Source organism: Diceros bicornis, chromosome 3 (assembly GCF_020826845.1).
Source record: "Diceros bicornis minor isolate mBicDic1 chromosome 3, mDicBic1.mat.cur, whole genome shotgun sequence".
Taxonomy (NCBI): Eukaryota; Metazoa; Chordata; class Mammalia; order Perissodactyla; family Rhinocerotidae; genus Diceros; species Diceros bicornis.
Window position 1 is genome coordinate 83135158 of NC_080742.1, and position 13285 is coordinate 83148442.

Genomic DNA, 13285 nt, shown 5'->3' on the forward strand with positions numbered 1-13285 from the left:
TTTCTGTGAAAAATGTTGTTGTGACTTTGATGGGGATTGCATTGAATCTGTAGATTGCTTTGGGAAGTATGGATGTTTCAACTATGTTAATTCTTCCAATCCATGAATGTGGAATATCTTTCCATTTCTTTATGTCTTCTTTGAGTTGTTTCAACAATGTTTTATAGTTTTTAGTGTACAGGTCTTTCACCTCTTTGGTTAAATTTATTCCTAGGTATTTTATTCTTTTTGTTGCAATTGTAAATGGGATTGTATTCTTAATTTCTCTTTCTGCTATTTCATTGTTAGTATATAGAAATGCAACTGATTTTTAGATGTTGATTTTGTACCCTGCAACTTTACTGTATTTGTTTATTATTTCTAATATTTTTTTTTGGTGGATTCTTTAGGATTTTCTGTATGTAAAATCATGTCATCTGCCAATAGTGACATTTTACTTCTTCCTTTCCAATTTGGATCCTTTTTATTTCTTTGTCTTGCCTGATTGCTCTGGCTAGGACTTCCAAGACTATGTTAAATAAGAGTGGTGAAAGGGTGCATCCTTGTCTTGTTCCCATTCTCAGAGGGATAGCTTTCAGTTTTTAATCATTGAGTATAATGTTAGCTGTGGCTTTGTCATATATGGCCTTTATTATGTTGAAGTACTTTCCTTCTATACCTATTTTTTCAGAGTTTTATCATAAATGGATGCTGTATCTTATTGAATGCTTTCTCTACATCTATTGAGATAATCATATGATTTTTATTCTTCATTTTGTTAATGTGGTATATCATGTTGATTGATTTGCAGATATTGAACCATCCCTGCATCCCTGGAATAAATCCCACTTGATCATGGTGTATGATCTTTTTAATTTACTGTTCATTGTTTATTCAATTTGCTAATATTTTGTTGACGATTTTTGTAACTATGTTCATCAGTGATATTGGCCTGTAATTTTCTTTTTTTGTGTTGTCCTTGTCTGGTTTTGGTATCAGGGTAATGTTGACCTTGCAGAATGAGTTAGGAAGCAGTCCCTCCTCTTCAATTTTTTGGAAGAGTTTGAAAAGGATAGGTATTAAGTCTTCTTTGAATGTTTGGTAGAATTCACCAGGGAAGCTGTCTGGCCTTGGACTTCTGTTTTTTGGGGAGGTTTTTGATTACTGTTTCAATCTCCTTACTAGTGATCAGTCTATTCAATTCTCTGTTTCTTCTTGATTCAGTTTTGGAAGGTTGTATGGTTCTAGGATTTATCCATTTCTTCTAGATTATCCAATTTGTTGGTGTATGGCTTTTTGTAGTATACTCTTATAATCCTTTGTATTTCTGTGGTGTCCATTGTAATTTCTCCTGTTTTGTTTCTGATTTCATTTTTTTATTCTGATGTAGAGAGAGCCTTCTCTCTTTTTTTCTTGGTGAATCTAGCTAAAGCTTTGTCAATTTTGTTTATCTTTTCAAAGAACTAGCTCTTAGTTTTATTGATTTTTTCTATTTTTTTTAGTCTCTATTTTATTTATTTCTGCTCTAATTTTTATTATTTCCTTCCTTCTACTGACTTGGGGCTTCATTTGTTCTTCTTTTTCAAGTTTCTTCAGATGTATTGTTAGATTGTTTATTTGAGATTTTTTCTTGTTTTTTTGAGGTAGGCCTGTATTGCTATAAACATTTCTCTTAGTACCACTTTTGCTGTCCCATATATTTTGGTATGTCATATTTACATTTTCATTTGTCTTCAGGTATTTTTTTTTTATTTCTCCTTTAATTTTTTTCATTGACCCAACAGTTGTTCACTAGCATTTTGTTTAATCTCCACATAGTTTGGCTTTTCCAATTTTCTTCTTGTAGTTGATTTCTAGTTTCATACCATTGTGGTCAGAAAAGATGCTTGGTATTATTTCAATCTTCTTCAAATATTGAGACTGTTTTGTGGCTTAATATGTGATCAATCCTGAAGAATGTTCCATGTGCCTTCTAAAAGAAGATGTATTCTCCAGTTTTTGGTTGGAATGTTCTGTATATATCTACTAAGTCCATCTGATCTAATGTGTCATTTAAGGCCAACAGTTCCTTATTGATCTTCTGTCTGGATGATCTATCCATTGATGTAAGTGGAATGTTAAAGTCCTCTACTATTATTGTGTTACTGTCAATTTCTCCCTTTATGTCTGTTAATAATTACTTTATGTATTCAGGTGCTGCTATGTTGGGTGCATAGATATTTACAAGTGTTATTTCTCTTGTTGTATTGTTCCCTTTATCATTATGTAATGCTCTTCTTTGTCTCTTGTTACAGTTTTTGTTTAAATGTCTATTTTGTCTGATGTAAGTATGGCTACTCTAACTTTTTTTTCATTTCCATTTTCATGGAGTATCTTTTTCCATCCCTTCACTTTCAGTTTGTGAGTGTCTTTAGGTCTAAAGTGTGTCTGTTGTATGCAGCATATATATGGGTCTTTTTTTTTTTTTTACCCATTAAGCCACTCTGTGTCTTTCGATTAGAGCATTTAGCCCATTGACATTTAAAGTGGCTACTGATAAGTATGTAATTATTGCCATTTTATTACTTTTTTTCTGGATGTTTTTGTAGTTCTTCTCTGTTCCTTTCTTCTTCTCTTGCTCTCTTCCCTTGTGATTTGATGGCTTTCTTTAATATTATGTTGAAGTTCCTTTCTAGCTGTTTTTTTGTGTATTTATTATAGGTTCCTGGTTTGTTATTACCCTGAGGTTCATATGTAATAACCTGTGTATGTGGCAATCTATATTAAGTTAATGGTCTCTTAAGTTTGACCTCTTATTAAAGCCCTACACTTTTACTCTCCTCCCCCAACGTTTTATGTTTTTGATATCATGTTTTACCTCTTTTTTTTGTGTGTATCCCTTAACCTCTTATCATGGAAATAGATATTTTTAGGACTTTTGTCTTTTGACCATCATACTAGCTTTATAGGTAGTTGATCCACTATCTTTATTGTATATTTGCTTTTACCAGTGAGTTTTTTCTTTGATAATTTTCTTATTCCTATTTATGGTCTTTTCTTTTTCACTTAAATAAATCCCTTTAACATTTCTCTTAAGCCTGGTTTAGTGGTGATAAACTCTTTTTGTTTTTGCTTGTCTGAAAAACTTTTTCTCTCCTTCCTGTCTGAATGATTACCTTGCTGGGTAGAATATTCTTGGCTGTAGGTTTTCTCCTTTCATCACTGTGAATATATCACACCAGTCCCTTCTAGCCTGTAAGGTTTCTGCTGAGAAATCAGCTGATAGCCTAATGGGATTTTCTTTGTATGTAACTTGTTACTTTTCTCTTGCAGCTTTTAGGATTCTCTCTTTATCTTTAATTTTTGACATTTTAATTAAAATGTGTCTGGTTTGGGCCTCTTTGGATTCATCTTTTCAGTGTTCTCTGTGCTTCCTGTACCTGGATATCTGTTTATTTCTTCAGGTTAGGGAAGTTTTCAGCTATTATTTCTTCAAATAGGTTCTCTGCCCTTTTCTCTCTCTCTTCTCCTGGACACCTATAATAAAGATGTTAGTATGCTTGATGTTGTCCCAGAGGTCCCTTAGACTGTCCTCATTCTTTTAAATTCTTTTTTATTTTTCTGTTCAGCTTGGGTGATTTCCTCTACTCTTTCATCCAAATCATTGATCCATTCTTCTGTGTCACCTACTCTGCTATTGATTCCCTATAGTGAATTTTTCATTTCCATTATTGTATTCTTCAGTTCTGATTGGTTCTTTTTTATATTTTCCAATTCTTTGTTGAAATTTTCACAATGTTCATCTATTCTTCTCCCAAGAGCAATAAGCATCCTTATGACTATTAGTTTGTACTGTTTATCAGGTAGATTGTTTATCTCTGTTTCATTTACTTCTTTTTTTTTTTAATTTTTTTATTTATTTATTTTTTAAAGATTTTATTTTTTACTCCTTAAAGCCCCAATAGATAGTTGTATGTCATAGCTGCACATCCTCCTAGTTGCTGTATGTGGGACACGGCCTCAGCATGGCCGGAGAAGTGGTGCATTGGTGTGCACCTGGGATCCGAACCCGGGCTGCCAGCAGCGGAGCACGCACACTTAACCACTAAGCCACGAGGCCGGCCCTCATTTACTTCTTTTTCTGACGATTTGTCCTGTTCCCTTATTTGGAACGTATTCCTTTGTCTCTTCATTTTTCCTGCTTCTTTAAGCTTATATCTATGTATTAGGTAGATCAGCTACATATCGATCTTGGAAATGTGGCCTTCTGTAAGAGACACCTTATAATGCCCAGCAATGTGCTCCCCTCTCGTTACCTATGTCCAATATTCTAGGAGTGTCCCCTCCTGGAATACATGGGCCCTTGTGTAGTGGCAGGGTTACTATTGCCATGGGTGCATAGGTGGCTAGGCTGTCCCAGCTGGCTGGTTGTGAGGCCCAGCCATATTATGCTATGGCCATGTTATGCTACAGGCATGTTATTGGGTGGGGCAAGCCTGTGGCATGTCTGTTCGCAAGATTTGGTATCATACAAAATACTGTGGTTTTGTTGGTGTGTGATTCAGGCCCCCAGTGTGGCTGGTTGCTAGGCCCAGGGGCACACAACTGCTGCAGGCCCCCAGTGTGGCTGGCTGCATGGCCCTGCTGCACTAGGCTGCCTCAGATGCATTGGTGGGAGGAGCAGGCTTCCAATGAGGCTAGCTGCACAGCATGCAGCTGTTGCCAGCTTGCTCTCCAGTGAGGCAGGCCTCTGGCACAAACTGGCTACATGGTCCTGTGGTGCATAGCTGCCTCAGGAGCAGTGATCAGTGGAGCAGGCCCCTGGTGTGGCAGCATGCTGCCATTTCAGGCATTGGTAGGTGAGGCAGATCCCCTCTGTGGCTGTTTTTGCTGCCCAGTGGTGTAAGTCTGCTGCAGGCTTGCTGGTGGGTGGGGCAGACCCTGGGACAGGCTACCTGTGCTGCCTGGCTGTGCTGGATTGCTTCCAGTGCTCTAGTGGGTGGGGAAGACACCTGCACTAACAGGCTAGATGAAGGATTCCAATGGCACCTGCCAGTATCTGTGTCAGCACAGCTGAACTAGGTCACAATAACGGCAGCCACCAGTGTCTCAGTTCCTGGGGGATGGGTCCAGCTGCTGCTTGCCTCTCTGGCATGCACTCCAAGCTTAGTAAGTGAGTCTCTTTTACCAATGGACTATGCATTTTTCTATCTGGTGTTTTTGTGCTGGTTTCTGTGTTAAGTGAGTCTGTGCATGGGCCCTTTAAGAGCAGGTTTTCCTTTCCCTGAAGTTCTATAGTTTTCCTGGGTGTATTCCCCATTGGTTTTCAAAGACAGGTATTTTTGTCTCTCTTGTGCTGGATCTAAGGGCTGGGGTACCTAATGTGGACCTTGAATCACCCGCTCTTCTGGGAAAAGCTCTGTACCTTTGAGATTGCTTCTGAATCTGAAGTGCTGTAGCTAAGGTGTATTTTTATTTCCTCAGCAGGGCTCTGCCTCTTCTAATCCTCCCTGTGTTGTCTCTTGTTGTAGAGGTTCTTTTTGTCTAGTTTCCAGAAGTCTCCCAGGGGAATTTGTTCCACAGTAGTTGTAGGTTTGTTCTGTACATGGGTGGAGACAAGTTCAGGATCCTCCTACACTGCCATCTTCTGGACTCCCAAGTTTTCTAAATTTTTTGATGTTTGAAGCAGAAATTATAACACTAATGTGATTTTAAATGTATGTAAAGGAAATGTTTCAGACAATTATAAATATGAGAAGGTAAAAGGACAAAAACGGGAGGTGAGATTTCTATACTTCACTCAAACTGGTAAAATAAAAACACCATTAGATATGATGTTTTGCACATGTAATGTAATATCTAGAGCAACCACTCAAAAAGCTATTCAAATAGATACACTCAAAAACACTATAGATAAATATAAATGGAATTCTTAAAAATATTCACACTATTCACAGGAAGGCAGGAAAAAGAAAACAGAAGAACATAAACAAACAAACAAACAAGAAAAACAGAAACCAAAAAAATGGCAGACTTAAGTCCTAAGATAATTACATTAAATGTCAATGGTCTAAATACAACAATTAAAAAGAGAGATTGGAAGAATGGATTTAAAAATATTGTTCAATGATATGCAGTCCACGAGAAACTCATTTCAAATATGACAATATAGGCAGGTTGAAAGTAAAATGATGGAAGAAGATATATTATGCAAACATTAATAAATGAAAGCAGGAGTGATTATGTTAATATCAGATAAAGTAGATTTCACAGCAAAGAAAATTATCAGAGACAGAGAGGGGCATTATATAATGATAAAAAGGTCAATCCGGTAAGAACACATAGTGATTTTATATGTGTATGCACAAAACTACAGAACTGTAAAATATGTGAAGCAAAAACTGAAAGGAGAAATAGATCCACAGCTGACCAAACCACCAAAATCAGCAAGGATACAAAAGAATTCAACACCATGGACCAACAGAAGATAGTTGGCACTTATAGTGCATGCCACTCAACAATAGCAGAATACACATTCTTTTCAAATATGCATGGAGCATGTATCAAGATAGATCATATCCTGGCCATAAAACAAATCTCAACATGTTTTAAAGAATTTAAATCATATAAAGTGTATTCTCTGACCACAATGGAATCAACCTAGAAATCAATACACAAAGATAACAGAAAAACCCTCAAACACTTGAAAACTAAAGAACACACTTCTGAACAATTCATGAATCAAAGATAAAGTCTCAAGGAAATAAAAACATATATTGAAATAATGAAAATTAAAACAATTCATTGAAATTTGTGGGATGGAGCTAAAACAGTGCTGAGAGGGAAATATCTAGAACTAAATGCATACATTAAGAGGAAAAGTCTCAAATAAATAATCTAAGCTCCCACCTCAAGAACCTATAAAAATAAGAACAAAGTAAACCCAAAACCAGCAAAAGAAAGGGAATAATAAAGAGCAGAAATCAATGAAATTGAAGACAGAAAAATTACATAGAAAGTCAGTGAAACAATTGGTTCTTTCAAAAGATCAGTAAAAACTGACAAATTTGTAGCAAGACTGACAAAGAAATAAAGAAGACACAAATTGTTAGTACTGAGAATCAAACAGAGGATGCCACTAAAGGTCCTGCAGACATCAAAAAGGTAATAGGAAACACTACAAATACACAAATTTGACAACTTAAAAAAATGGATCATTTCTTAAAGGAAACACAAACTACCAGAACTCAAACGATATGGAATAGAATATTTGAATTCTCTTATAACTATGAAGGAAATCGAATTCATAATTTTAAAACTCTGAAAAAAGAAATCCCCCAGATGGTTTCACAGGAGAATTTTACCAAATATTTAAAGAAGAATTAACACCAATTATACACAATTTTTTCCAGATAATAGAAGAGGAGGGAGCACTTGTCAGTTTATTTTATGAAGCGTCTACTAGCCTGACACCAAAACCAGACAAAGACAGTACAAAAAAAGAAAACTAAAGAATAATATCCCTTGTAAATATAGATGCAAAAATTCTTAACAAAATATTAACAAATAAAATTTAGCACTGTATCAAAAGACTTATACACCATGATCAAGTGGGGTCCACTTCAGGAATTCAAGGCTTGTTCATTATCCAAAAGTCAATCAATATAATTCTCCATACTAGCAGACTAAAGAAGAAAAATCATGTGAGCATATTAATTGGCACAGAAAAAGCATTTGACAAAATTCAGCACTTATTCATGGTAAAAATTCTCAGAAAATAAAATTAGAGGGAAATTTGCTCAACTTAATAAAGTCCAATCTCACCACTCTTATTCAACATCATGCTGGAAGTTCTAGCCACTGCAATAAGGCAAGAAAAATAAATAAAAGGCATACAGATGAAGGAAGGAAGGAAGAAAGGAAGAAAGGAAAGAAGGGAGGGAGGGAGGGAGGAAGGAAAACTGTTCCCATTTGCAAAGAACATTATTATCTGTGTAGAAACCCCAAGGAATTACAAAAGTTAACCTCCTGTAACTATAAGCAATTTCAACAAGGTCCCAAAATATAAGATAAACATATAAAATTAATTATATTTCTATATATAAGGAATGAAGGTGTAGACATCAAAGTAAAAAATACAATACTATTTACAGTCTATCAAAAAAATGATACTTAGTTGTAAATCTAGCAAAATATGTACAGGGCTTGTATGCTGAAAACTATAAAACATAAAAACAAAAAGGAAATTAAAGAAGATCTAAATGAATGCAGAGACATAGCATGTTCGTGGATTAGAAGACTCAACTCAGTAAAAATGTGAATTCTTTCCAAATAGATAATGTAATTCCTATCGAAATCTCAGCAAGATTTTTTAGATATAGATAAGATTCTTCTAAAATTTATATACAAAGGCACTAAAATAGCAAAAATGATTGTGAAAAAGAAGGATAAAGTGGAAAGAATCAGTCTATATGATTTCAAGTACTTTTATATAACTACAGTAATCAAGAGAGTGTAGTATTGGAGGAGGAATAGACATATATATCAACAGAACCTCACAGAGAACCCCAAAATAGACCCATATAAATATGCTTTACTAATTTTGACAAAAGTGTAAATTCAATGGAGGAGAGAGAGCTTTTTCAACCAACATTGCTGGAGTAATTAGACATCCATAGGCAAAAAAATGAACCTTGACCTAATCTCATATCTTATACAAAAAATAGCTCTAAATGGATCATGGACTTAATGGCAGAACATACATCTATAAAAATTTTAGAAAAAAATTAAAAATCTTCAGGATCTAGAGTTGAGAAAAAGTCATACTTTACACCAAAATCATGATCCATAAAAGAAAAATTGATAAATTGAACTTCATCAAAATAATAATGTTTGCCCTTCAAAAGACCCTGTTAGAGGGATAAAAAGACAAGCTATAAAATAGTAGAAAATATTTGCAAACCACATAAACAAGAGACTAGTATCTAGATTAAAGAAATCTCAAAAATAAATGGTAAAAAAACAAATATTTCATTTAAAAAATGGGCAAAAGACATAAATAGACATTTCACCAAACAGAATATACAGATGATACATAGCCACATGAAAAGATGTTCCATATCATTAGCCATTAGAGAAATGAATATTAAAACCACAGTAAGATATCACTACACACCTATCAGAATGGCTAAAATAAAAAATAGTGGTAACATGAAATGATAATGAAGATGCAGAGAAATTGGATCACTCATGTATTGCTGGTGGGAATGTATAATTATACACTCTGGAAAACAGTTTGGCAGTTTCCTAAAAAACCAAATATATAACTTCCATATGACCCAGCAATTGCTTTCCCAGGCGTTAATCCCAGAGAAATGAAGACTTAAGTTCACAAAAAAAACCTGTACACAAATGTTTTTAGCAGCTTAATTTGTAATGGCCATAAACTGGAAACAAGCCACATATCCTTCAATGGATGAATCATTAAACAAACTATGGTACATCCATGCCATGGACTACTGCTCAGCAATAATAATGACTGAACTACTGATAACACAAAACAACCTGGATGAATCTCTGGAGAATTATGCTAGATGAAAAATGTCAATCCCAAAAGGTTACATACGGTATGATTCCATTTATATAACATTCTTGAAATAACATAATTTTACAATTCGGACAACAGAGTGATGATTGCCAGGACTTAAGGAGGGGGTGGGGAAGGAGGAAAGTATGACTATAAAAGGAAAATATGAAGGAACTGTTCTGTATCTTGATTATATCAATGGCAATACCTTGATTGTGATATTTTGCAAAATATTACATTTGGGGGAAACTGGGTGAAGGGGATAGGGGATCTCTTTCTATTATTTCTTCTAACTGCAGGTAAATCTACAATTATCTAAAAATTAACAGTTTAATTAAAAATATAGTTGAAATTTTGTGGAAAAGAATGGAATTCTAAAGAAAAACTGAGAGACTTTAAGTGGCTGCAATTAGTAATTTACAAAACCTCCCTCTTGAGGAAAACTTCCCTCTCTTGGACTCCTATTTATCTTGTTACTGATGATAGAAAAAACTTTACAGCATGTATACTGAGTTCATTCTAATAGAATTAAAAAAAGTAGATTTCTAGAGCAAAGTGGAATTTTAGAGAACATTTACTTCAACTAGATGGGTAGGGTAAGGAGCTGAGGCCCAGAGTGGCCATTATATCAGGAAGCCTGGGGTCAGGACAGGTATCCAAATGAACATATTCTCTAGGCATTTAGAAATACAAGACTGGAGTAGTGCTGAAAACTCATGACTAGAGATGAAGACTTAGATCATTCTCATAGAAATAATGGTAAAAGTCTTAAGGGAAAATGAACTAACCAAAGGAAAAATATAACTTATACTATGACAAATACTTAAGGATTACAGATACCTGGGGTGCATGTTGGGCAAAAACTCACACATTTCATTTCTTTTCTAGACTAAAGCCAGCTACTTACATAAATACAAAGAGATACAGCACTTCTTGGACACCACCCAGAAATCCTCCTTTTATAAGCCAAAGGAATCTTATGCTGAGCTCTTCCGAAAGGCTCCAGTGTGTGTCCCAGAGGTCATTTGAAAGTTTGTCACCTCTCAAAGGGCCCAGGAAGAGGAAAAAACATTCTCAAATCAAGGCCACGAAGACTAAAGACATGAACCCTGTCAGCAGCAAATGGGAGACTATACCCTCAAGTTTTGAGAAGGATGCAAGTATTACCAAAGACAAGAATCTTCAAGCTGAAGCATCCAACCAGCAAAGTTCTATGCAAATAGCCCCCCATCTAACTAAAAATAAGGAGGAGCAACCAAACAAGAATGATGGACACACTTTGGAGTGATGTCACATTCCAAAGCGACAAATAATCTAGCTTTACGCTGCTCTGAAGACTGTGGGTGAAAGATAACATAGGCTTACATAGTAAAAAGAGAAAAAAAGCACTGCCCATCCCTCTATCCCTATTCCTCCCCCTACACATGCATATGCATATACTAAACTACAAATTCTGGATATCCCATCTTCTTTAGTGGGAACATCTTTCAGAGATTTAAAAAGAAATCCAGAGAAAATATAGAAAATTTTAAATCATTTAGATATTTATATTTAATTTTTACCAAGATAGAAAAAAAAATCTTGGAAATTTTGATTTCTTTCAAAATCACTTATTCGTACAACACCAAAAACTCAAGGAAGGAATGACATGTACTAACACGGACTTTAATGTTCCTAAAGTTAGGCACTTTAATGAATCAGTCAACAAGCACCATTTCCTGAATTTCTGTTATATCTGTAGTGTGCTAGAAACCATTAGTGATATGAAAGGCATTTCTACCCAAAGATTACTGATTAATTGTACATATAAAACACATGACTAAAATAATTACAGAGTAAGATAGTGCATAGTAAAGTGTTAAGTAGTGTACCTCCAACAACTAGTAAAAAATACTATATATTAGAAGATGCTAATTGTACAGAGCAAAAGTGTGGCACAAAATGGCACTGATAGAATGCATAGATTATGGTTTAAATAGTCATTTTACTTTTCAAAATTTAGCCAAAATGTAAAAGATTAGATGTGCAGTTTCCTTTAGAGCTGGTGAATGTACATCTCCAGTCATTTATTCATGGGGAAGCAAGTGGAGGACCTCACTTTGTCATTCATAAGACAGTGAGCACTAGCGAGATTCCTGAAGGACAATGCAGAGAAACAGGTATGTCAGGCCAATAAGTCAAGATGGGTGCAGTAAGCGAGAAAACAGAGTCAACCAGCCTAGAGTTACAGGTCCACAATGGCGTCCATTACAAAATGAGGCTAAGCAGAATGAGGATAAGGTAGGAGAGGTACATTAAAGTTACAGGTCACAAGCCTAATTAGGTCATGGTAGCAAGATGAAACTAGGAAGATCTGAGGTTGGGTAGTCTACTCTCACATTTCCAGTAGCCATAGAGGGTACAAGGAGAGCTTGTTGGGATATTAAAAGAGTAACTATTATATTTTTGCTTTCATTTTAATAGACTTTAGTTTTTAGAGAAGTTTTAAGTTCACAGCGATTTTGAGCAGAAGGTACAGAGATTTCCCATATACTCCCTGACCCCAATACATGCATAGCCTCCCCATTATCACCATCGCCCACCAGAGTGATACATTTGTTACAACTGATAAACCTAATATGATACATCATAATCATCCATGTCAGTAGTTTACATTAGGGTGTACTCCTGGCATTGTACATTCTTTGGGTTTAGATAAATGTATAATGAAATATATACACCATTATAGTATCATACAGAGTAGTTTCACTGCCATAACAATTCTCTATGCTTTCCTTATTCATCCCTCTCTTCCTCCTAACCCCTGGCAACATCGGTCTTTTTTTTTTATTATTGAGGTCATATTTGCTTATAACATTGTATAAATTTCAGGTGTACATTATTATATTTCAGTTTCTGTATAGATTGCATCATGTTCACCACCAATAGTCTAGTTTTTATCCATCACCATATATATGTGCCCCTTTACTCCTTTCACCCTCCTCCCACCCCCTTCTCTGCTAACCACTAATCTATTCTACTTATCTGTGTTTGTTTATCTTCCACATATGAGTGAAATTATATGGTATTTGCCTTTCTCTATCTGACTTATTTCACTTAGTGTAATACTCTCAAGGTGCATCCACGTTGTTGCAAATAGCATGATTTTTATCTTTTTTATGGCTGAGTAGTATTCCACTGCATATATATACAATGGATATACAGATCTTTATCCATTCATCTGTTGATGGGCCCTTGGGGTTATTCCACATCTTGGCTATTGTGAATAATACAACGATGAATATAGGGCTGTGTAAATCTTTTTGAATTATTGATTTCATGTTCCTTGGATAAATACCCAGTAGTGGAATAGCTGGATCATATGATATTTCTATTTTTAACTTTTTGAGGGGTCTCCATACTGTTTTCCATAGTGGCCGCACCAGTTTGCCTTCCCACCAGCAGTGTGTGAGGTTTCCCTTTTCTCTACATCCTCTCCAACATTTGTTACTTCCTATCTTGGTAATTATAGCCATTCTGACATGTGTAAGGTGATATCTCATTGTAGTTTTGACTTGCATTTCCCTAATAATTAGTGATGTTGAACATCTTTTCATGTGCCTGTTGGCCATCTGTATATCTTCTTTGGAAAAATGTCTGTTCATATCCTCTGCTCATTTTTTGATAAGGTTGTTCATTTTTTGTTGTTGTTGAGTTGTATGAGTTCTTTATATATTTTGGAAATTAACCCCTTGTTGGATA

General features: G+C 35.2%; 1 protein-coding gene across 1 annotated transcript in view; it reads left to right on the plus strand.

Annotated features, from left to right (window-relative positions):
- AGBL3 (AGBL carboxypeptidase 3) overlaps positions 1-11117 on the plus strand; it is an 89355-nt gene extending 78238 nt beyond the window's left edge. The window contains exon 17 of the mRNA XM_058530499.1: positions 10433-11117. Within this exon, the coding sequence (XP_058386482.1) occupies positions 10433-10832 (400 nt within the window). The 3' untranslated portion in view covers positions 10833-11117. The remainder of the gene's footprint in view (positions 1-10432) is intronic.
- The last annotated feature ends 2168 nt before the right edge of the window (positions 11118-13285 follow it).